This window comes from Oncorhynchus mykiss, chromosome 22 (assembly GCF_057628025.1).
Source record: "Oncorhynchus mykiss isolate SJ-2025 chromosome 22, ASM5762802v1, whole genome shotgun sequence".
Taxonomy (NCBI): Eukaryota; Metazoa; Chordata; class Actinopteri; order Salmoniformes; family Salmonidae; genus Oncorhynchus; species Oncorhynchus mykiss.
Window position 1 is genome coordinate 16,313,049 of NC_143043.1, and position 24,758 is coordinate 16,337,806.

At 43.7% G+C, this 24,758-nt stretch overlaps 1 protein-coding gene across 3 annotated transcripts; it reads left to right on the plus strand.

The window, feature by feature from the left end:
- The first annotated feature begins 4,255 nt into the window (after positions 1 to 4,255).
- Positions 4,256 to 24,504, plus strand: gtpbp8 (GTP binding protein 8). 3 transcript variants are annotated; one of them, XM_021578994.3, is made up of 7 exons: positions 4,256 to 4,487; positions 4,892 to 5,228; positions 13,598 to 13,696; positions 13,824 to 13,954; positions 15,003 to 15,102; positions 20,590 to 20,705; positions 23,014 to 24,504. In XM_021578994.3, the coding sequence occupies exons 2-7, from the start codon at positions 4,911 to 4,913 to the stop codon at positions 23,102 to 23,104; spliced, it is 855 nt and encodes a 284-aa protein (XP_021434669.3). In that variant the 5' UTR covers positions 4,256 to 4,487; positions 4,892 to 4,910; the 3' UTR covers positions 23,105 to 24,504. The 3 variants fall into 3 exon arrangements, with proteins under 3 accessions (XP_021434669.3, XP_021434670.3, XP_090071724.1); XM_021578995.3 differs by having other exon boundaries at positions 4,294 to 4,387; XM_090215598.1 differs by lacking the exon at positions 23,014 to 24,504 and having other exon boundaries at positions 4,320 to 4,487; positions 20,590 to 20,709.
- The last annotated feature ends 254 nt before the right edge of the window (positions 24,505 to 24,758 follow it).

The window sequence follows — 24,758 nt, forward strand, 5'->3', positions numbered from 1 at the left end:
AAGGAGCCGCCAGAGCTGCCAGTCTGCATGGAGCAGCCAGAGCCGCCAGTCAGCATGGAGCAGCCAGAGCCGCCAGTCAGCATGGAGCAGCCAGAGCCGCCAGTCAGCATGGAGCAGCCAGAGCCGCCAGTCAGCATGGAGCAGCCAGTCAGCATGGAGCAGCCAGTCAGCATGGAGCAGCCAGAGCAGCCAGTCAGCATGGAGCAGCCAGAGCTGCCAGGCAACATGGAGCAGCCAGGGCCGCCAGACAGCATGGAGCAGCCAGGGCCGCCAGTCAGCATGGAGCAGCCAGAGCCGCCAGTCAGCATGGAGCAGCCAGAGCCGCCAGTCAGCATGGAGCAGCCAGAGCCGCCAGTCAGCATGGAGTAGCCAGTCAGCATGGAGCAGCCAGAGCAGCCAGTCAGCATGGAGCAGCCAGAGCTGCCAGTCAGCATGGAGCCGCCAGAGCTGCCAGTCTGCAAGGAGCCGCCAGAGCTGCCAGTCTGCAAGGAGCCGCCAGAGCTGCCAGTCTGCAAGGAGCCGCCAGAGCTGCCAGTCTGCAAGGAGCCGCCAGAGCCGCCAGTCAGCATGGAGCAGCCAGAGCCGCCAGTCAGCATGGAGCAGCCAGAGCTGCTAGTCAGCATGGAGCAGCCAGGGCCGCCAGACAGCATGGAGCAGCCAGGGCCGCCAGTCAGCATGGAGCAGCCAGAGCCGCCAGTCAGCATGGAGCAGCCAGAGCCGCCAGTCAGCATGGAGCAGCCAGAGACGCCAGTCATTATGGAGCAGCCAGAGCCGCCAGTCAGCATGGAGCAGCCAGTCAGCATGGAGCAGCCAGAGCCGCCAGTCAGCATGGAGCAGCCAGAGCCGCCAGTCAGCATGGAGCAGCCAGAGCCGCCAGTCAGCATGGAGCAGCCAGAGCCGCCAGTCAGCATGGAGCAGCCAGAGCCGCCAGTCAGCATGGAGCAGCCAGTCAGCATGGAGCAGTCAGTCAGCATGGAGCAGCCAGAGCCGCCAGTCAGCATGGAGCAGCCAGAGCCGCCAGTCAGCATGGAGCAGCCAGTCAGCATGGAGCAGCCAGAGCCGCCAGTCAGCATGGAGCAGCCAGAGCCGCCAGTCAGCATGGAGCAGCCAGAGCCGCCAGTCAGCATGGAGCAGCCAGAGCCGCCAGTCAGCATGGAGCAGCCAGAGCCGCCAGTCAGCATGGAGCAGCCAGTCAGCATGGAGCAGCCAGAGCCGCCAGTCAGCATGGAGCAGCCAGAGCCGCCAGTCAGCATGGAGCAGCCAGAGCCGCCAGTCAGCATGGAGCAGCCAGAGCCGCCAGTCAGCATGGAGCAGCCAGAGCCGCCAGTCAGCATGGAGCAGCCAGTCAGCATGGAGCCGCCAGTCAGCATGGAGCAGCCAGAGCAGCCAGTCAGCATGGAGCAGCCAGAGCTGCCAGGCAGCATGGAGCAGCCAGGGCCGCTAGTCAGCATGGAGCAGCCAGGGCCGCCAGACAGCATGGAGCAGCCAGGGCCGCCAGTCAGCATGGAGCAGCCAGAGCCGCCAGTCAGCATGGAGCAGCCAGAGCCGCCAGTCAGCATGGAGCAGCCAGAGCCGCCAGTCAGCATGGAGCAGCCAGTCAGCATGGAGCAGCCAGAGCAGCCAGTCAGCATGGAGCAGCCAGAGCTGCCAGTCAGCATGGAGCAGCCAGAGCTGCCAGTCAGCATGGAGCAGCAAGAGCTGCCAGTCAGCCAGGATCTTACAGATCCGCCAGTCAGCCAGGATCCGCCATTCAGCCAGGATCTTCCAGGTCAGCCAGGATCCGCCAGTCAGCCGGGATCTGCCAGAACTGCCAGTCAGCCAGGATCTGCAGAACTGCCAGTCATCCGGGATCTGCCAGAGCCAACTACCTGCCTGGGCTTCCTCTCAGTGCCGAGCTTCCTCTCAGTGCTGAGCTTCCTCTCAGTCCCGAGCTTCCCCTCAGTCCCGAGCTACCCCTCAGTCCCGAGCTTCCCCTCAGTCCCGAGCTTCCCCTCAGTCCCGAGCTACCCCTCAGTCCCGAGCTACCTCAGTCCCGAGCTGCCCCTCAGTCCAGTGGGGCCCTTGGTGAGGACTACTAGGCCAAGGTCGGCGGCGAGGGTCGCCTATCTAGGGACGCTAAGGAGGTGGACTAAGACTATTATGGAGTGGGGTCCACGTCCAGCGCCAGAGCCGCCACCGCGGACAGATGCCCACCCACACCCTCCCCTATAGGTTTAGGTTGTGCGTCCGGAGTCCGCACCTTGGAGGGGGGTACTGTCACGTTCTGACCATCGTTCGTGTGTGTTTTCCTTGTTTTAGTGTTGGTCAGGACGTGAGCTGGGTGGGCATTCTATGTTGTGTGTCTGGTTTGTCTATTTCTATGTTTGGCCTGATATGGTTCTCAATCAGAGGCAGGTGTTAGTCATTGTCTCTGATTGGGAACCATATTTAGGTAGCCTGGGTTTCACTGTGTGTTTGTGGGTGATTGTTCCTGTCTTTGTGTTTGTTGTCACCAGATAGGCTGTTTAGGTTTTCACGTTACGTTTGTTGTTTTTGTATTGTTCGTGTTTATTCGGTTATTAAACATGCATCAAAATTACCACGCTGCATTTTGGTCCGATCCTTGCTACACCTCGTCGTCAGAGGAGGAGATAGTAGAAAACCGTTACAGGTATTGTGCGTAAATTGCAAAACAAAAGCATTGTGGCTAGAGTAACTAACTGTAAATAATCTATAAATACTTTTTTTGGAGGGGGGGGGGGGGGACTAATGCTGAGGCATTTTTTGGGACTACATCAACAATATATATGAGTGACATGAAGTTAGAAATAACTGTTCATGCAGAAACTCAATGCTGACAGGGATTTCAGACGGTGGATGGTGGTTGGAAGAGCACACTTGCTGGAAATCGAAAAGCGTTGTGGTAGCTTTTGATAAAGAAGAACATCAAGATGAAGCAACTGCTTTATAAGTGGGCTGCACTGTTGAGCATTACATCCTGAGGGGTTTGTGCTGATTGTACGGAGATTGTGACAGCCGGTTCAATGGGGTCCCTTGAGAAGGCAAGAACAAGATGTATGTCAGGAGAAGTGAAGTATTATCATAAGGAGACTGGAATGGAATGGAGGGAAAAAGATAGGCAGAGGAGGTCTAAGAGAGGGAGGAAGAGGGTGAGCTTGAGTCGGCGAAAAATGTCAAAAAGGGAGATGGCTTGTTAAAGAAGAATGTAAGTGTAAACTGAGTGAGCTGAAGACAGGAGGAGAAATGGAAGTGATTGAGGTCGAAGTATGGGAGGTGGTAGGTGTGGTGAAGTTCTCGGAGCCCAAGGCTTGCACCGAGGGTCAGGATAAAGATGAGTCTGTGACAGTAGGAGTGAAGTTTTTTGGAAAAAGTGGACCCTTGCCTTTTGGCTGATCCATTTGTGGTTTCAGGGTGGGTGAAAACAGAGTTGGGAGCTGTGGAATCAGTAAGGTTAACCAGAAGTGGTCTTGTGATAATTGTTTGTGTTTCTGCTGGTCGGAAGGAGAAGGCGCTCCGTGTTAGACGAATGGGGGAAAGAAACATGGTGGCATGAGTGGTGAAACAGAAGAGTCATTGTCTGTTCTTTTGAGTTTTGATGTTTGTCCGACATAGTGATGTTAGGATATACGTTATCCTGTACGAGCTCTTGTGCCGAATACATTACGTTGGTACAGGTGTCAAGCTTATGGGCATGTGGCAGCAGTGTGTAGAAGGGAGGTTCCTAGGTGTGAGAAGTGTGCAGAAGGCCATGAGGACAAAGGAATGTGTAGCATTGGGGAAAGTACGGGAAGATGGGTCAAGGTGGAGGGATCCTGAGCGGAGTGGTGTTGTAGTAGATCTGTACCAGTACAGAGGGATAGGCCAACAAGTGATATATGTTTCAGTAAGATTGGATTTTTAGCATTTATAGCAATGGTTATTAACTGTACAGCAGGGATAGAATGTAGGTCACAGAACATGGAGGATGTGGTAGCTGCAGAGAGGTATTTGGTGTGCATGACTTAACATCAGAAGAGTTACTGGGTGTGTTAAGTGGTGGAGTCCCATCCTTTCAGGTTGTTGGCCTGAGGTAGGACTAAATAGATTTAAATAGTGGACTAGGGTGGTGTTATTTTTTATTTTTGTGTGAGTGTAGTGTTAGATTGTAGGGTATTTGTTTATATATTTATTTTTCCATGCAAAGTATAAGGGAGTTCCACTCCAGTCTAGTAGGTGGCGGTAATACAATATTTAGTGGCTGCCTTTATACCTCATCGAAGAAGAAACAGACTTCGAGAATGGAGAGGGTGGTTTTAAGGCGGAACTACAATCGTGTCAACTTTTGTCTGCCGGTTGCATTTCAATGTAACCATCAAAAATCAAACATGGAGGACGTTGACTAGAAAATGTACGTGTAACAATGCATCTCTTCGTAATTTGATCAATATATGTATTGTCACATTTAAACGCGCAGGAATTATTGGCGTAGTATTTCAGCAAGTCATTGGGTAAGTTTAATTAATTAAGAATTGCGAAGTGAACAGATAGCTAGCTAGTTGCCATAAAATGTAATAATAGCCATGTCATGTGTTAACCTAACGTTACCCATTAAATCCCAAGTTCATGAACATTGGGAAACGACGGCACAATATTTTTAAAAGACGTCACCTTCATTTCACCTTTTTATTTTCGTCCGGGCAGGCAAACGCGTTCCGACAGTTGTGACTTTATCAGAGCATCAAGAGATGTGCCAAACCCATTGTATTATTATTAAAGTGCTTAGGTGATAATGACAATTGCCTACACTTGTGTGAGGGCAGTGCATAGTGGTATACGAAAACAGTCAACCAACAATTGTTACTATATAAAAAAAATACACAGAGATAACCTATAAGACATCATACCTTTGCAGCTCACACATCAAACAAAAGATGTTCTGCAGGAGGCTATGGCTAAAGCCAGGGACTGGATTTTGGACTGCATCCCAGCAGGGTGCCCACAATCTGGCTTCTTTCCATCAAGCCTCCCTGCTCCCCCAGAGGAAGCTCCGGGGCCTGCTGTTTCCCTTTAGTGAGCTGGAGCCCCACTTGGCTTGTTCAGTGGATAGGGGCCACTTCCAGCTCTTCCAGCCCAGTGTGGAGGACATAACCAAGGCAGAGAAACTCTTCTCCCCGTCCTCCTCACACAAGATTGATTACCACACCTCCGCCGTGAGGATGGAACACGCGCCCTCACAGAACCAGCCAGAGGTAGGTGGAGGGATGTGTGTTGGATGTATGTTAAAATAGTTGTGAATGTACATACTAGTTTGATTTGAAATAAAAAACACTTGTATAGGCAAGGTCTTATTTCACTTTTAGATCACAATATGCAGCTTCAATTTAACATTGGTGTCTCAAGAAAGATGAAAAGATGTTATTGTTATATTTTTTTTTTAAAACATCAGGGTTTCAAAAAGCTTGTCAGACATGGAGCAGCGATCTGGTCTGAAGATACGTCCTCTGTTGGAAAAGCCACTCCACAACTGCAGAGAATGCTGGAATATGTACAGTTGAAGTCGGAAGTTTACATGCACTTAGGTTGGAGTCACTAAAACTTGTTTTTCAACCACTCCACTCATTTCTTGTTAACAAACTATAGTTTTGGCACGTCGGTTAGGACATCTACTTTGTGCATGACGCAAGTAATTTTTCCAACCATTGTTTACATACAGTAAATTATAAGTGAAATCATCTGTATCACAATTCCAGTGGGTCAGAAGTTTACATGCACTAAGTTGACTGTGCCTCTAAACAGCTTGAAAAATGTCAAATGATGTCAAGGCTTTAGAAGATTCTGATAGGCCTTGAAATACATCCACATGTACACCTCCAATTTACTCAAATTACGTCTATTAGCCTATCTTCAAATTTAGTGCCTCTTTGCTTGACATCATGGGAAAATAAATTGTAGAACAATTTCCAAACGCCTGAAGGTACCACATTCATCTGTACAAACAATAGTATGGAAGTATAAACACCATGGGACACACAATTTCCTAAAGATTATACATTTGCCTTTGTTGACAGGAAACGGCTATATTGTGGTATGGTTATTTTCCGTCACCACCCACAGGAACGACACACAACTCAGGGAGTTCAACCAATACACAGATTCCGATGTATCCCAAAGCTAGTCAAACTGTGTGTCAAATGAAGTCTAAGAGTCTATATAATTTGAGGATGAAAACAAAAATTGTAACCTTTTATTTAACTAGGCAACGTCAGTTAACAACATTCTTATTTACAATGACGGCCTAGGAACAGTGGGTTAACCGCCTTGTTCAGGGGCAGAACTAAAGATTTCTATCTTGTCAGCTCGGGAATCAATCTAGCTACGTTTCGGTTACTGGCCCAACGCTCTAACCCCTAGGCTACCTGCCGCCCCTAAGTATTAAACCTCATTGTTTTGGCAAGCCTAAATAAGTTCTGGAGTAAAAATGTGCTTAACAAGTCACATAAGTTGCATGGACTCTGTGTGCAATAATAGTGTTTAACATGATTTTCCTGTTTTTCTTATGTTTGGGGCAAATCAAATACAACACATTACTGAGTAGCACTCTCCATATTTTCAAGCATAGTGTTGGCTGCATCATGTTATACGTATACTTATAATCGTTAAGGACTGGAGTTTTACAGGATAAAAAAAAATGTAATGGAGCTAGGCACAGTCTGTTAGAGGAATTTAGTTCCTATGTGTTCATTAACCAATTCAATTAAAACACTGTCCGTTTATAAGAATTTGTAAGGTTCTTATTTACATAAAATAGACAGAGACCAGTCATCAACATTAACCAATAGCGTTAATTCTCGAGCGCTCTGGTCATAATACCATGTACATTGGTTTATATACCTCGCATTTCGTCAAATGTCCCTCCTCTCAGATACAATGGCAATATAGTTCACAAGCCTTCTCACATTGTCTGCCACCTGTTAAACAATCTACTACAAGCCCAAGGTCTCTCCCCTCCCTGGGTGGGGACAGAATGTCCTGTAAGGAACACAGTCTTCCAGCCGGTCTGACGATAGCTCCATTATGGTTCCACATAGCCTGGTTTCTTCCTAGGTTTTGGCCTTTCTAGGGAGTTTTTCCTAGCCACCGTGCTTCTACACCTGCATTGCTTGCTGTTTGGGGTTTTAGGCTGGGTTTCTGTACAGCACTTTGAGATATCAGCTGATGTACGAAGGGCTATATAAATTTGATTTGATTAGTTTCTAACAAGGAACAGAAAGTCCTTGTTCTAATTCTTGACTAAAACTACACGCATTATATTCAGTGTTTTGGTTATAATAAGATTCATACAGTGACAGGGTAGTATTCTGTTTAGTTATAGTTCTACGTTAAATGTATACATAATTTAGTCATTATTCATATAAATCCCATAACACAATCCTAGAGGAAAACCCGGTCTGCTTTGCACCAGACACTGGGAGATGCTTTCCCCTTTCAGAGGTACAATAACCTAATCTACACTGGAGTTGCTTACCAAGAAGACAGTGAATGTTCCTGAACGGACGAGATACAGTTCTGACTTAAATCTACTTGAAAATCTATGGCAAGACCTGAAAAGAATTGTCTAACAATAATTAACAACCAATTTGACAGAGCTTGAATAATGTTTAAAACAATAATGGGCAAGTATTGCACATTCCACGCGTGGATAGATCTAAGAGACTTATCCAGAAAGACTCACAGCTGTAATCGCTGCCAAAGGTGCTTCTACAAAGTATTGACAGGTGTGTGAATACTTATGTAAATAAAATATTTCTGTATTTAGTTTTCAATAAATTAGCAAACATATTTCTAAAAACATGCTTTCACTTGGTTATTATGGTGTGTGTGTGTGTGTGTGTGTAGATAAAAATATATATTTAATCAATTTTGAATTCAGACTGTAACAAAACAATGTGCACTATGTCAAGGGGTATGATAACTTTCTGAAGGCACTGTAGGGGACACACTAAGGTGATCCTGTGCAAATGTGGGCTTAGGATAGTGCGAGACAGTAATAACCTCAGCAAAGCCATTTCCAAAGCCTTTATCTGTAGATTTATGGCAGTCTAATGGTGAGCTATAGTGTGTGAGCAAAGCATCTTTCATGCTGTGGAAAGTGAACTTCAAGGTCAGTGGAACTTACAGGTTGCAAACCTTCCTCTTCGGCATCATTATCCTTTTCTTCAGAGGTTGTGTCTTCAAAATTAGCAAAAGCAGCAATCATGTTACCACAGTGTTGACTTTGGTTGTTTGATTTTGTTTGACGACTGGACCAGAGATCAAGAGTGAAACAGATGTTGCTGACCCTAGATGAGACATAAGGCTATCCTCCATCTTGATTTTCTGTTCACAGAATTGTATATAAACATTTGCCTTTTTTGCCAAACTTTTAGTACTGATTATTTCAGGGCATTTGAAATATGTTTTGGAAAAATATTTGAAAATTGTTTGAGGACAGCGTTGCATACTCTTGGCATTCTCTCAACCAGCTTCGCCTGGAATGCTCTTCCAACTGTCTTGAAGGAGTTCTCACATATGCTGAGCACTTGTTGGCTGTTTTTCTTTCACTCTGCGGTCCAACTCATACCAAACCATCTCAATTGGGTTGAGTTCAGGTGATTGTGGAGGCCAGGTCATCTGATGCAGCACTACATCACTCGCCGCCTTGGTCAAATGGCCCTTACACAGTGTGTTGGGTCATTCTCCTGTAGAAAACAATGAATAGTCCCACTAAGCGCAAACCAGATGGGATGGCATATCGCTGCAGAATGCTGTGGTAGCCATGCTGGTTAAGTGTGCCTTGAATTCTAAATAAATCAATGATGGTGTCACCAGCAAAGCACACCATCACACCTCCTCCATTCTTAACGGGGGGGGGGGGGTCAATGTCAATAGTCCGGTGGCCCTTTTTTGATTGCTGAATAATTAGTCTTATGGCTTGGGGGTAGAAGCTGCTAAGGAGCCTTTTGGTCCAAGACTTGGTGTTCCGGTACCGCTTGCCGTGAGGTAGCAGAGAGAACAGTCCATGACTTGGGTAACTGGAGTCTCTGACCATTTTTGGGGGGCTTTCCTCTGACGCTGCCTAGTATATAGGTCCTGGATGGCAGGAAGCTCGGCCTCAGTGATGTACTGGGCCGTACGCACTACCCTCTGTAGCGCCTTATGGTCAGATGCCGAGCAGTTTCCATACTAGGCGGTGACGCAACCATGCTCTCTGGTGCAGCTGTATACCTTTTTGAGGATCTGGGGACCCATGACACATCTTTTCAATCTTCTGAGGTGGAAAATGTGTTGTCGTGCCCTCTTAACGACTGTCTTGGTGTGTTTGGACCATGATAGTTCGTTGGTGATGTGGACACCAAGGAACTTGAAGCTCTCAACCTGCTCCATTACAGCTCCGATGTAAATTAATTATTTGCCTACCTCCTCGTGCATTTGCACACAATGTATATAGACTCTTTTTATTTTTTTTATTTTTTAATTCTACTGTGTTATTGACTTGTTTATTGTTTACTCCATGTGTAACTCTGTTGTTGTCTGTTCACACTGCTATGTTTTATCTTGGCCAGGTCGCAGTTGTAAATGAGAACTTGTTCTCAACTAGCCTACCTGGTTAAATAAAGGTGAATTAAATAAAAATATATATAATAATGGGAGCCTGTTCAGCCCACCTTTTCCTGTCGTCCACAATATGCTATTTTGTCTTTGAGGGAGAGGTTATTGTCCTGGCACCACACTGCCAGGTCTCTGACCTCCTCGCTATAGGCTGTCTCATCGTTGTCAGTTGTCAGGCCTACCACTGTTGTGTCGTCAGCAAACTTAATGATGGTGTTAGAGTCGTATTTGGCCATGCAGTCGTGGGTGAACAGGGAGTACAGGAGGGGACTAAGTACACACCCCTGAGGGGCCCCAGTCTTGAGGGTCAACATGGCAGATCTGGGGGTGGCCTGTCAGGTGATCCAGTTGCAGAGGGAGGTGTTTAGTCCCAAGGTCCTTAGCTCAGTGATGAGCTTTGTGGGCACTATGGTGTTGAATGCTGAGTTGTAGTCAATGAACAGCATTCTGAAATAGGTGTTTCTTATGTCCAGGTGAGAAAGGGCTGTGTGGAGTGCGATTGAGATTGTGTCATCTGTGGATCTGTTGGGGCGGTATGCGAATTGTAGTGGGTCTAGGGTGTCCGGGAGGATGCTTTTGATGTGAGCCATGTCCAGCCTTTCAAAGCTCTTCATGGCTACCGACGTGAGTGCTACGGGGCGGTAATCATTTAGGCAGGTTACCTTCACATCCTTGGGCACAGGGACTATGGTGGTCTGCTTGAAACATGTAGGTATTACATACTGCCAGGGAGAGGTTGAAAATGTCAGTAAAGACACTTGCCAGTTGGTCCACACATGATTTAAGTACATGTCCTGGTAATCTGTCTGGCCCCGCGGCTTTGAATTTTTACCGCGTCATCTGACCACTTCCGTATTGAGTGAGTCACTGGTTCTTCCTGCTTTAGTTTTTGCTTGTAAGCAGGAATCTGGAGGATATAATTATGGTCAGATTTGTCAAATGGAGGGCGAGGGAGAGCTTTGTACACGTGTGTGTGGAGTAAAGGTGGTCCAGAGTTGTCTTTTTTCTCTCTGGTTGCACATTTGACATGCCGGTAGAAATTAGGTCAAATGGATTTAAGTTTGCCTGCAGTAAACTCCCCGGCCACTAGGAGCGCAACTTCTGGATGAGCATTTCCTTGTTTGCTATTGGCCTTATACAGTTGGTTGAGTGCGGTCTTAGTTCCAGCAACGGTTTGTGGTGGTAAATAGACCGCTACAAATAATACAGATAGTGTGGTCTATCTGCTCTACTTCAGGCGAGCAATACCTTGAGACTGCTTTAATATTAGACATCCCGCACCAGCTGTTATTGAAAAATAGAAACACACCCCCCACCCCTTGTCTTACCAGACGCAGATTCTCTGTTCTGCCGGGAAATCCCACTAGCTTTATTTTATCCGTGTCGTCGTTGTTCAGCCATGACTTGTGAAACATAAGCATTATAGTTTAATATCTCGTTGGTTGGATAATCTTGATCGTAGGTCAAGGTCGATTTTATATTTCAATGCTTGTATGTTGGCCAATAGAACGGATGGCAGTGGGGGTTTACTCGTTCGCCTACAAATTCTCAGATGGCAGCCCGACCTCCGCCCCCTTTTTCTCCATCTTTTCTTCTTCACGCAAATGACAGGGATTTGGGCCTGTTCCTGAGAAAGCAGTATATTCTTTGCGTCGGACTCGTTAAAGGAAAAAGCTTCTTCCAGTTCTTGGTGAGTAATCGCTGTTTTGATGTCCAAAAGTTATTTCCGATCATAAGAGACGGTAGCAGCAACATTATGTATAAAATAAGTAGTGAACAACTAAATAAAAAGCGAACAAAATAGCACAGTTGGTTAGGAGCACTTAAAACGTCAGGCAACCCCTCCAGCGCCATTCTACAATTCGACCATGAAGGCCTGATTCGAGGAGACTGCGTGAATAATTGATGTTGAGATGCGTCTGTTACTTGAACTCTGTAAAGCATTTATTTGGGCTGCAATTGCTGAGGCAGGTAACTCTAATGAACTTATCTTCTGCAGCAGATGTAACTCTGGGTCTTCCTTTCCTGTGGTAGTCCTCATGAGAGGCAGTTTCGTCGTAGCGATTGATTGTTTTTGCGGCTGCACTTATAGAAACTTTGAAAGTTCCTGAAATTTTCTAGATTGACTGACCTTCATGTCTTCAAGTAATGATGACTGTCTTTTTTTATCTTTGCTTATCTGAGCTGTTCTTGCCATAATATGGGACTTGGTCTTTTACCAGATAGGGCTATTTTCTGTATACCACGCCTACCTTGTCACAACACAACTGATTTGGCTCAAATGCATCAAGAAAATAGTTGATTTGTGGAACATCTTTCAAGGCACAACTGTTAATTGAGATGCATTCCAGGTGACTACCTCGTGAAGCTGGTTGAATGACAAGCATGTGCAAAGCTGTCAAAGGCAAAGGGTGGCTACTTTGAAGAATCTCAAATAGAAAATATATTTCGATTTAAAAAATAATAATAATTTAAGCACCTTTTTTTACTACATTATTTCATATGTGTTATTTCATAGTGTTGATGTCTTCACTATTATTCTACAATGTAGAAAATAGTAAAAATAAAGAAAAACCCTTGAATGAGTAGCTGTGCCTGCACTTTTGACTGGTACTGTACTTGCATACAACATTTTTTGGGGGGCTGTGAAAATACTAAAATACACAGGAGGAAAAAGTATATTAAATAACAACAATTCAAATATATTTGAACCCGGGTCTGGAGTGTGTGGGGGCACATGTGGGTGGGTGGAAGACTGGGGGGGATGACTAAGTGTGTGGAATGGGCAGATTAACCCTCGCCCCCTCCTTCATGCTCTTACGCTTATAAGAATGGAATGAAGTGAACATTGGCCATGGCTTAATAAATTAACTCAATTCTGAAATGTATTCGTGTAACCTCAGTCAGACCAGGACTTGAACCTAGATTCTTCCCCGCAGTTCCAAATGGAAAGATGTTTGGAGAGAGGAGTGGTGCAGAGCCAGAGGGTTCAGTGATTGTGAGACACGTGGTTTTAGTTACCGCTCGGCTCACCACCTCTCCCCTGTCGGTGTGATTTATCCCCCGGCAACATGGGGGAGCGGCTCTCTGCATCCATCTTGTGTCAGACAGACTCCATCTTGTGTCAGAGACAGATGGCTCCAGCAGCTCTGATTTGTCCGCTGGGACTCCAGGGATATTACAGTAGCACACTGTCATATCTCTACAAATGACAGATTTTATATCATGGCTGGCAACACACAGTTGCAAACCCAAAGCAGTGTGCTCAGCATCGCAGAATATACTTTAAGGTGAACTTATCTAGTTTTCAAATATCTACATACACTAACTTCAAAGTGATAATACAAAAAACTATTTTTTTCATGTGTACACACTACCGTTCAAAAGTTTGGGGTCACTTAGAAATGTCCTTGTTTTTGAAAGAAAAGCACTTTTTTTTTTTTTTTCCCATTTTAAAATAACATCGGATTGATCAGAAATACAGTGTAGACATTTGTTATTGTTGTAAATTACTATTATAGCTGGAAACGGCTGATTTTGAATGGAATATCTACATAGGTGTACAGAGGCCCATTATCAGCAACCATCACTCCTGTGTTCCAATGACACGTTGTGTTAAATAATACAAGTTTATCATTTTAAAAGGCTAATTGATCATTAGACAACACTTTTGCAATTATGTTAGCACAGCTGAAAACAGTTGTGCTGATTGAAGAAGCAATAAACTGGCCCGCCTTTTAGACTAATTGAGTATCTGGAGCATCAGCATTTGTGGGTTCGATTACAGGCTCAAAATAGCCAGAAACAAAAGTTTTCTTTCAAAAACAAGGACATTTCGAAGTGACCCCAAACGTTTGAGCTGTAGTATATTTAATATTTTCAATTTGGTCAGCTTGTTGTTTAGGTCCTTACACCCTTTTGGATGTTTGTGTTGTAATATTGATCATGGTGATTGTCTATGCGTTGCCAGGTGTGTTTCATCGGCAGGAGTAATGTGGGGAAGTCGTCTCTCATCAGAGCTCTGTTCTCCCTGGCTCCTGATGTAGAAATTCGAGTCTCCAAAACACCAGTGAGTAAACTAAGATCTGTTGTTTATTGGGGGGGGGGGGGGTCCTACATTGTGTTATCGCTCTGTCTCATTCCATACATTCTCTAAGTTACTTTCACTACCTGGCATTTTATCCATTCTCTCTCAGGGCCATACCAAGAAGATGAACTTTTTCAAAGTGGGCAAAGCTTTCACTATGGTGGACATGCCTGGTTATGGATACAGGGCTCCCAAGGACTTTGTGGAGATGGTGGAGCACTATCTGGGTACAAGAAAAAAGTAGGTATTCGGGATGTTTTAGCTTTACGTTATGTGGCCGTCAATCAATGTACAGTAAGTATACTGAACAAAAATCTAAATGCAACATGCAACTTTTTCTAATATTTTCCTGAGTTACAGTTCATATGAGGAAATCAGTCAATTTAAATAAATTCATTAGGCCCTAATCTGTGAAGTTCACATAACTGGGTAGGGGTGCAGCCATGGGTGGGCCTGAGAGGGCATAGGGTCCAGACAATCTGAATGAGTTTTTCCCCACAAAGGGCTTTATTACAGACAGAAATACTCCTCAGCACCTCCCCCACCCCTCAGACGATCTCGCAGGTGAAGAAGTCGTATGTGGAGATCCTGGACTGTGCGGTTGTGAGGCCGGTTGGACGTATTGCCAAATTCTCTAAAATGACATTGGAGGCAGCTTATGGACATTAAATTCTCTGGCAACCACTCTGGTGGACATTCCTGCAGTCAGCATGGCAATTGCATGCTCCCTCAACTTGAGACATCTGTGGCATTGTGTTGTGTGACAAAACTGCACATTTTAAAGGGGCCTTTTATTGTCCCCAGCACAAGGTGCACCTGTATAATGATCATGCTGATTAATTTGTTTATTGATATGCCACTCCTGTCAGGTGGATGGATTATCTTGCCAAATGACAAATGCTCACTAATATGAATGTAAATACATTTGTGCACAAAATTGGAAAGAAAACTTGTGTATGGAAAAAATCTGGTATTTTGTATTTCAGTTCATGAAACATGGAACTAACACTTGACATGTTGCATTTCTATTTTTGTTCAGTGTAGATCAGGGCTCTCCAACCCGGTTTCTGGAGAGCTACCCTCCTGTAGGTTTGCGATCCAATCCCAGTTGTAAACTAACCTGATTCAGCTTATAAACCAGCTAATTATTAGAATTGGGTGTGCTTGATAACCAACAGGACGGTAACTCTCAAAGAGCAGGGTTGGAGAGTCTTGATGTAGATCGAATGCATTTGTCTGTTTGTGTGACATGATCATGCTTCCCTCTGCTGTGTTACATTTCTATCAGTCTGGTAAGGACCTTCCTATTGGTGGACGGCAGTGTTGGGCTGCAGGAGGCAGATATGATCGCCCTGGAGATGTGTGAAGAGTTCAGTCTGCCTTACGTGGTGAGATTAACCTCTATAGCCTCTGTTTTAATTGAATATTTATTTATATACATACACACACATACAGTTGAAGTCGGAAGTTTACGTACACCTTAGCCAAATGCATTTAAACTCAGGTTTTCACGTTCTTGACATTTAATCCTCGTAAAAATTTGCTGTCTTAGGTCAGTTAGGATCACCACTTCATTTTAAGAGTGTGAAATGTCTGAGTAATAGAAGAGATTTCTTTCAGCTTTTATTTCTTTCATCACATTCTCAGTGGGTCAGAAGTTTACATACACTAAATTAGTATTAGGTAGAATTGCCTTTAAATTGTTGAACTTGGGTCAAAAGTTTCGGGTAGCCTTCCACAAGCTTCCTACAATAAGTTGGTGAATTTTGGCCCATTCCTTCCTGACAGAGCTGGTGTTGCTGAGTCAGGTTTCTAGGCCTCCTTGCTCACACACACTTTTTCAGTTCTGCCCACACATTTTCTATAGGATTGAGGTCAGGGCTTTGTGATGACCACTACAATACCTTGACTTTGTTGTCCTTAAGCCATTTGGCCACAACTTTGGAAGTATGCTTGGGGTCATTGTTGAAAGACTCATTTGCGACCATGCTTTAACTTCCTGACTGATGCTGCTTCAATATATCCACATAATTTCCCTCCCTCATGATGCCATCTATTTCCTGAAGTGCACAAGTCCCTCCTGCAACAAAGCACCCCCACAACATGATGCTGCCACCCCCGTGCTTCACGGTTGGGATGATATTCTTAGGCTTGCAAGCATCCCCCTTTTCCCTCCAAACATAATGATGGGCATTATGGCCAAACAGTTCTATTTTTGTTTCATCAGACCAGAGGACATTTCTCCAAAAAGTACGATCTTTGTCCCCATGTGCAGTTGCAAACCGTAGTCTGGCTTTTTTATGGTGGTTTTGGAGCAGTGGCTGTGGATATTGATACTTTTGTACCTGTTTCCTCCAGCATCTTCACAGGGTCCTTTGCTGTTCCGGGATTTACTTGCACTTTTCCTACCAAAGAACGTTCCGGGATTTACTTGCACTTTTCCTACCAAAGAACGTTCATCTCTCGGAGACAAAACGCGTCCCCTTCCTGAGCAGTATGATGACTGCGTGGTCCCATGGTGTTTATACTTGCGTGCTGTTTGTACAGATGAACGTGGTACCTTTCAGGCGTTTCGAAATTGCTCCAAAGGATGAACACATTTTTTTCCCTGAGGTCTTGGCTGATTTCTTTTGATTTTCCCATGATGTCAAGCAAAGAGGCACTTAGTTTGAAGGTAGGCCTTGAAATACATCCACAGGTACACCTCCAATTGATTTAAATGTCAGTTAGCCTATCAGAGACTTCTAAAGCCATGCCATCATTTTCTGGAATTTTCCAAGCTGTTTAAAGGCACAGTCAACTTAGTGTATGTGAACTTCTGACCCACAGGAATTGTGATACAGTGAAATAATCTGTCTGTAAACAATTGTTGTTAATTACGTGTCATGCACAAAGTAGATGTCCTAAACGACTTGCCAAAACCATAGTTTGTTAACAAGGAATTTGTGGAGTGGTTGAAAAACGAGTTTTAATGACTCCAACCTAAGTTTATGTAAACTTCCGACTTCAAGTGTGTATATACACACACACACACACATACACACACACACACACACAGACACAGTGGGGCAAAAAAGTATTTAGTCAGCCACCAATTGTGCATGTTCTCCCACTTAAAAAGATGAGAGAGGCCTGTAATTTTCATCATAGGTACACCAACGATGACAGACAAAATGAGAAGAAAAAAAATCCAGAAAATCACATTGTATGATTTTTTATTAATTTATTTGCAAATTATGGTGGAAAATAAGTATTTGGTCAATAACTAAAGTTTCTCAATACTTTGTTATATACCCTTTGTTAGCAATGACAAACGTTTTCTGTAAGTCTTCACAAGGTTGCTGGTATTTTGGCCCATTCCTCCATGCAGATCTCCTCTAGAGCAGTGATGTTTTGGGGCTGTTGCTGGGCAACACAGACTTTCAACTCCCTCCAAAGATTTTCTATGGGGTTGAGATTTGGAGACTGGCTAGGCCACTCCAGGACCTTGAAATGCTTCTTACGAAGCGACTCCTTCGTTGCCCGGGCGGTGTGTTTGGGATCATTGTCATGCTCAAAATCTCACGATACATGGCCCCATTCATTCTTTCCTTTACACGGATCAGTCGTCCTGGTCCCTTTGCAGAAAAACAGCCCCAAAGCATGATGTTTCCACCCCCATGCTTCACAGTAGGTATGGTGTTCTTTGGATGCAGCTCAGCATTCTTTGTCCTCCAAACACGACGAGTTGAGTTTTTACCAAAAAGTTTTATTTGTGTTTCATCTGACCACATGCCATTCTCCCAATCTTCTTCTGGATCAAACTTCAGACGGGCCTGGACATGTACTGGCTTAAGCAGGGGGACACGTCTGGCACTGCAGGATTTGAGTCCCTGGCGGCGTAGTGTGTTACTGATGGTAGGCTTTGTTACTTTGGTCCCAGCTCTCTGCAGGTCATTCACTAGTTCCCCCCGTGTGGTTCTGGGATTTTTGCTCTCCGTTCTTGTGATCATTTTGATCCCACGGGGTGAGATCTTGCATGGAGCCCCAGATCGAGGGAGATTATCAGTGGTCTTGTATGTCTTCCATTTCCTAATAATTGCTCCCACAGTTGATTTCTTCAAACCAAGCTGCTTACCTGTTGCAGATGCAGTCTTCCCAGCCTGGTGCAGGTCTACAATATTGTTTCTGGTGTCCTTTGACAGCTCTTTGGTCTTGGCCATAGTGGAGTTTGGAGTGTGACTGTTTGAGGTTGTGGACAGGTGTCTTTAATACTGATAACAAGTTCAAACAGGTGCCATTAATACAGGTAACGAGTGGAGGACAGAGGAGCCTCTTAAGGAAGTTGTTACAGGTCTGTGAGAGCCAGAAATCTTGCTTGTTTGTAGGTGACCAAATACTTATTTTCCACCATAATTTGCAAATAAAAAAAAATCCTACAATGTGATTTTCTGGATTTTTTTCCCCTAATTTTGTCTGTCATAGTTAAAGTGTACCTGTGATGAAAATTACAGGCCTCTCATCTTTTTAAGTGGGAGAACTTGCACAATTGGTGACTTTTTTGCCCCACTGTGTGTGTGTGTTTTTATATATATATATACAGTGCCTTGCGAAAGTATTCGGCCCCCTTGAACTTTGCGACCTTTTGCCACATTTCAGGCTTCAAACATAAAGATATAAAACTATTTTTTTGTGAAGAATCAACAACAAGTGGGACTCAATCATGAAGTGGAACGACATTTATTGGATATTTCAAACTTTTTTAACAAATCAAAAACTGAAAAATTGGGCGTGCAAAATTATTCAGCCCCCTTAAGTTAATACTTTGTAGCGCCACCTTTTGCTGCAATTACAGCTGTAAGTCGCTTGGGGTATGTCTCTATCAGTTTTGCACATCGAGAGACTGACATTTTTTCCCATTCCTCCTTGCAAAACAGCTCGAGCTCAGTGAGGTTGGATGGAGAGCATTTGTGAACAGCAGTTTTCAGTTCTTTCCACAGATTCTCGATTGGATTCAGGTCTGGACTTTGACTTGGCCATTCTAACACCTGGATATGTTTATTTTTGAACCATTCCATTGTAGATTTTGCTTATGTTTTGGATCATTGTCTTGTTGGAAGACAAATCTCCGTCCCAGTCTCAGGTCTTTTGCAGACTCCATCAGGTTTTCTTCCAGAATGGTCCTGTATTTGGCTCCATCCATCTTCCCATCAATTTTAACCATCTTCCCTGTCCCTGCTGAAGAAAAGCAGGCCCAAACCATGATGCTGCCACCACCATGTTTGACAGTGGGGATGGTGTGTTCAGCTGTGTTGCCTTTACGCCAAACAAAGTTTTGCATTGTTGCCAAAAAGTTCAATTTTGGTTTCATCTGACCAGAGCACCTTCTTCCACATGTTTGGTGTGTCTCCCAGGTGGCTTGTGGCAAACTTTAAATGACACTTTTTATGTGAAATGGCTTTCTTCTTGCCACTCTTCCATAAAGGCCAGATTTGTGCAATATACGACTGATTGTTGTCCTATGGACAGAGTCTCCCACCTCAGCTGTAGATCTCTGCAGTTCATCCAGAGTGATCATGGGCCTCTTGGCTGCATCTCTGATCAGTCTTCTCCTTGTATGAGCTGAAAGTTTAGAGGGACGGCCAGGTCTTGGTAGATTTGCAGTGGTCTGATACTCCTTCCATTTCAATATTATCGCTTGCACAGTGCTCCTTGGGATGTTTAAAGCTTGGGAAATCTTTTTGTATCCAAATCCGGCTTTAAACTTCTTCACAACAGTATCTCGGACCTGCCTGGTGTGTTCCTTGTTCTTCATGACGCTTTTAATGGACCTCTGAGACTATCACAGTGCAGGTGCATTTATACGGAGACTTGATTACACACAGGTGGATTGTATTTATCATCATTAGTCATTTAGGTCAACACTGGATCATTCCGAGATCCTCACTGAACTTCTGGAGAGAGTTTGCTGCACTGAAAGTAAAGGGGCTGAATAATTTTGCACGCCCAATTTTTCAGTTTTTGATTTGTTAAAAAAGTTTGAAATATCCAATAAATGTCGTTCCACTTCATGATTGTGTCCCACTTGTTGTTGATTCTTCACAAAAAAATACAGTTTTATATCTTTGTTTGAAGCCTGAAATGTGGCAAAAGGTCGCAAAGTTCAAGGGGGCCGAATACTTTCGCAAGGCACTGTATATATGGCAAGAGGGCATTGTTAAACAACTCAGTGTTTTGTTTTGTGTCCTTGTATATGTTAAGTTTACATAATTTTGCTGTAATCTAGGTTCTCCATTTTCATTGCATGCCATTTAAGCCTTTTCTGTCCCTCTCCTCCTTAGTGTGTTATGTTCCATCCCACTCACTGTAGAGCGCAGTTTCATGTAGAACGCTCTAACTTGTCCCACTCAGCTATTTAAAAACTGCAGTCCTGGATCCGGCCATTATTGATTGGCCCTGTCCTGTGCTTTAATGCATGGAGCTGTAAATTATTCAAGCTATCAGGTTATTAAGCACTTTGACCACATAACTAAAATGATGTCAACGGGGATCTTAAATAAAGCTTATATCCACCTTGTGGAGCCACAACAGACTAAAGGACTGGCGTCAGATTAAAATGATCCCATTGATGTACTTACATGGAATGAATGGATGCACTTGTCATATTGCAAATAAAATCCAGGCCTAGCCCCTGCCACTTGCAGCGTCCTAAACCACCCAGAAGATGAGCAAAAAGCGTTCGCTATTGTTCCTCAGAACCATTTGTTTTGCTTGGGAATTGGGAACACAGTGTCTGATTTAGACTAGGACACAATGAGAACCTGTTTATTCATTCATGATCGTATAGCCTATCAGAACTTGTTAATGAGGCATCTTTGTCATGGTGTGTGACGCAGATCGTGGTGACCAAGATCGATAAGTGCCGCCAGGGGGTGCTGTTGACTAACCTGCTGCAACTTCAGGACGCCATAACACAAACTGTTAGATGCTTCCCACAGCCCTTCCTGGTCAGGTGAGGCACCCACACACCCTACTATTTTCAGTAAATTGTGCACCATATATATCTCTCTTTTTAGACTGATGGCTTGTCACTGTGAACTTGCCGTGTCAGAATGTCAATGTGATGTCAGAATTACACACACATCGTTATAGAGCTCGCCTTTATAGTCCTAAACAATGTGTTACCTCTGGTTCGTACAGCCATTGCTATGACGGAAATGAATGGGGAAAGAGTGGGGTTTTGGGATAAATACCGAAAGTAAGGTTAACACAGGAGATGTTTTGTTCTGTGAGTTAATGACCTTTAGGAATTATGGAGCATTTATGTGCTCGTTTTGATTACATAAATGCTTAAAAATTCCCAAAAAGTGACGTTAGCTGAAGAACATTATCTGATTTTTAAAAAAATACATATGTCTTATACGTAATTTTTTTTATCAGATAATCTTTCAGCTAACGTCACTTTTGGGGAATTATGATGCATTTATGATCTCCTAATACCTTTTTTTTATTTTCTGCATTTATCAGAAAACCCTCCAAAACCCCCATTCCTTTCCCCATAGGCTTAACAAGCCATGGCGGAGTTAGTGCTTACAAAAAGAAGCCATTACTATTGCTCAATATTCAAGGCCATGGAGTTAGTCACAGTCTCACTTATTTGAAAAAAGACCGACTGACACACCCTCTCACTCATTTCACTCATGTCATTGTAGCAATCACATGACTAGACCAAGGTCGTCACAGATGGAATTGTCGTCGTCTACAGGAAGAAAGTGTGGCTGCATGCTGACTGCTTACATACAAAATGTACACTGAGTGTACAAAACATTCCATGACATAGACTGACCAGGTGAATCCAGGTGAAAGCTATGATCCCTTATTGATGTCACTTGTTAAATCCACTTCAAACAGTGTAGATGAAGAGGAGGAGACAGGTTAAAGAAGCGCTTTTAAGCCTTGAGACAATTGAGACATGGATTTTGTATGTGTGCCATTCAGAGGGTGAATGGACAAGACAAAATATTTAAGTGCCTTTTGAATGCTGAAGGGTTTTTCAAGCTCAACAGTTTCCCGTGTGTATCAAGAATGTGTGTACCACTCAAAGGACATCCAGCACACATGACCACTGTGGGAAGCATTGGAGTCAACATGGACCAGCATCTACACCTTGTAGTCCCTGCTACGACAAATTGAAGCTGTTTTGAAGACAAAAGGGGGTGCAACTCAATATTAGGAAGGGGTTCTTCATGTTTGGTATAGTCTGTATTTAGATGAATAGCCTATGTAAGTATAAAAAAATGCAACAGAACATGAATTACATCAATGGATACAAAGACAGTACAGTATTCAATATTAGGAAGGTGTTCTTAATGTTTTGTACACCATGTATATAGCCTATCATCTCAGATATTTCTTGTTCATCCTTTTCGCTAATGGAACGATATGCTTCAGTTCCATCGTCATGCCAACCACACCATACAGTACGGTGATATTGTACTGTAAAATCTCTGTTGCCTTCACTGTATACCAGAAAGTGTGCCATCGTTTAGTGCTGTAGTTTGACTAACCTGTCTTCCTAATTCTTTAGGTGACAGGAAAGGACAGGCTGGATTATGTCACAGTGCAGCTTACATATTATATTATGAGCTGCAGTGCAGTTCAGTCGTCTTTATTGCAAACTGTGAAAGTGCATTTGTGTAAATAAAACCTACCTATCTAATTGGGTCAGATGGCTATCAGTGATCAGATAAGACAAGATAATGGTGGCAGTGACACACACGTATGGTTGGGCACACACATAGACCTGACTGCACACTGTCATTGAAATTGGAGGGAGGGGAATGACCGTGTGCAGGAGTGACACTGTGTGTGTGTGTGTGAGAGATTGACTGACTGTCACTCACACTCTCGGGGCAAGGCCTTGGGGGTTTCGTCCGGCTGCACATTCCATAGAGGTTGAGTGTCGGAAGAATATCTCACACCAGTAACTAACTGATAACAGACCCACTGAGGTGCTACTCTACAGATACCAGCACACTAATGCGCTAATTTACTAACACGGAAGGGCCCCGTTATAATGGCTCGTAAACTGTACATACACATACCCTAGTATGTTAACTGTACATACACATACCCTAGTATGTTAACTGTCATTCTTCACAGGTAGGCAAACCTACTTTCTCACTTTGACAACTACTTCATTACTCTGTGTTGTGTATAGCAGGCCTCGCCAATTCTATACATGCAAATATGTTTGGATGTCTTCAAAAATTTGAAGCAGTTATATACTGATCTCTCTCTCTCTTTCTCCTAATTGACAGTTCTCTCCATTTTTCGGGGATATACCTGCTTCGTTGTTTCATTGCCCATGTGACCGGGAGCATTCAGCTGGGAGACACTTGTCAAAGCTGATCTGAGACCAGTTAACCACCTCTTCTCTTTGACTGCACACTCTGGAGCACAGCTGATAACTTGTTTGAGGAAGATTGGAATCATCTCATACTATGAACACTCGCACCACTGATACAGTAGCCTATTGTGGACATATTTTAAAACTGACCTGAGATCAGTTGCTATACTTGGTTCGTGTGCTGCTACAGTGTTTCTTTTCTAACCCCTAAACCATTATAACAAAGCAGACAGCGATCTAAGATCTGATCCACTCCCTGTAAGTGCTTTCTTATGGACACGGTACTGTGACTCTACGGGAACTTTCACCTTGGGAACAGAGACAAACTAAAAGCTGACCTGAAGACAGTTTCCCAATAGAGCCGCTTCACCTTTAGTGTTTGTGTACATTGTTTACTATAGTCAGACTGCTATTTCTGTATATACCGTGAATTTTGAAAGTTTTCAGACCCCTTGACTTTTTCCACATTTTGTTACGTTAGACTTATTCTATCGATTCAGTTTTTTTTTTTTACCTCAATCTACACACAATACCCAATAATGACAAAGCAAAAACAGGTTTTTAGAAATGTTTTCAAATTTATTACAAATAAAAAAATGTAACTCACATTTACTTTTACTTTTACTACTTACTTTTACTACATTTACTAGGTTTTCAGACCCAGTACTTTGAAACCCCTTTGGCAGCGATTGCAGCCTCGATTCTTTTTGGGTATGACGCTACAAGTTTAGCACACCTGTATTTCTGGAGCTCTGTCAGAGTGACCATCGGGTTCTTGGTAAGCTCCTTGACCAAGGCCGTTTTCCCCCAATTGCTCAGTTTTGCCGGGCGGCCAGCTCTGGGGAGAGTTGGTGGTTCCAAACTTTTACCATTTAAGAATAATGGAGGCCACTGTGTTCAGAAATTGTTTGGTAACCTTCTCCAGATCTGTGCCTCGACACAATCCTGTTTCAGAGCTCTACGGACAATTTCTTTGACCTCATGGTTTGGTTTTTGCTCTGACATGCACTGTCAACTGTGGGACCTTACACACAGCTGTGCGCCTTTCCAAATCATGTCCAATTGAATTGACCACAGGTGGACTCCAATCAAGTTGTAGAAACATCTCAAGGGTGATCAGTGGAAACAGGATGCACCTGAGCTCAATTTCGAGTATAATAGCAAAGGGTCTAATTAGTTATGTAAATAAGGTATTTCTGTTTGTCATTGTTTGCAAAAAAAAATTCACTTTGTCATTCTGTGTAGATTGATGATGAAATGTTTTTATTTAATTGATTTTAGAATAAGGTGTAAAAAAATGTGGAAAAGGGAAGGGGTCTGAATACTTTCTGAATGCACTGTATGGTGATGGGAATATGTATTGTTTTAATTTTGTAATAAAAACTATAAAAGGAAACATTTTGTGTTGGTTGTTGTAGAACTATGGACCTAAATGGTCCTTTATAGTAAGCTACTGGTGGAGACTTTGTTAAACATTTCCCCTAGCATTTAATGAATGACAGAATTAATGGGGAAAGAAGGACTAAGGTAAGCAGAAACTCTTGTGTTTTGTGGGGAAAGTGATCAGTTCTGGAGTACAACTGAACCAAGGTCTCATCTCAGGGAAAAATACGGTTACATTCATGTAATATCAACTGGATAGTTGCGTAAGAAGAA